Here is a 684-nt window from a genome sequence, read left to right on the forward strand (position 1 = left end):
TCAGTCTTGTTGTCTCCAGTCTTGTTGTCTTCAGTCTTGTCTTCAGTCTTGTTGTCTTGTTGTCTTGAGACTTGTGTTCTCGAGTCTTGTCTCAAGTCTTGTGGTCTTCAGTCTTGTCTTGAGTCTCGTTATCTTTGATCTTGTTGTCTTCAGTCTTGTTGTCTTCAGTTTTGTTGTCTCAAGTCTTGTCTTAAGTCTTGTTGTGTCAAGTCTTGTCTACAGTCTTCAGTCTTGTTGTCTTCAGTCTTGTCTTCAGTCGTGTTGTCTTGTTGTCTTGAGACTTGTGTTCTCGAGTCTTGTCTCAAGTCTTGTTGTCTCCAGTCTTGTTGTCTCAAGTCTTGTTGTCTTCAGTCTTGTTGTCTTCAGTCTTGTTGTCTCAAGTCTTGTTGTCTTCAGTCTTGTTGTCTTCAGTCTTGTTGTCTTCAGTCTTGTCTCAAATCCTGTTGTCTTGAGACTTGTGTTCTTGAGTCTTGTCTCCAGTCTTGTTGTCTCAAGTCTTGTTGTCTCAAGTCTTGTTGTCTTCAGTCTTGTTGTCTTCAGTCTTGTTGTCTTCAGTCTTGTTGTCTCAAGTCTTGTCTTAAGTCTTGTTGTGTCAAGTCTTGTCTACAGTCTTCAGTCTTGTTGTCTTCAGTCTTGTCTTCAGTCTTGTTGTCTTCAGTCTTGTTGTCTCCAGTCTTGTTGTCT

The 684-nt window shown here is 40.9% G+C and overlaps 1 protein-coding gene across 1 annotated transcript in view; it reads left to right on the top strand.

Annotated features, from left to right (window-relative positions):
- Positions 1–294: 294 nt before the first annotated feature.
- LOC106512132 (keratin-associated protein 4-3-like) overlaps positions 295–684 on the top strand; it is a gene marked incomplete at both ends in the record, with an annotated part of 1,469 nt that continues 1,079 nt past the window's right edge. The window contains one exon of the mRNA XM_014000815.1: positions 295–591. Within this exon, the coding sequence (XP_013856269.1) occupies positions 295–591 (297 nt within the window). The remainder of the gene's footprint in view (positions 592–684) is intronic.

Source organism: Austrofundulus limnaeus, unplaced genomic scaffold (genome assembly GCF_001266775.1).
Source record: "Austrofundulus limnaeus strain Quisiro unplaced genomic scaffold, Austrofundulus_limnaeus-1.0 Scaffold4437, whole genome shotgun sequence".
NCBI classification, from domain to species: Eukaryota; Metazoa; Chordata; class Actinopteri; order Cyprinodontiformes; family Rivulidae; genus Austrofundulus; species Austrofundulus limnaeus.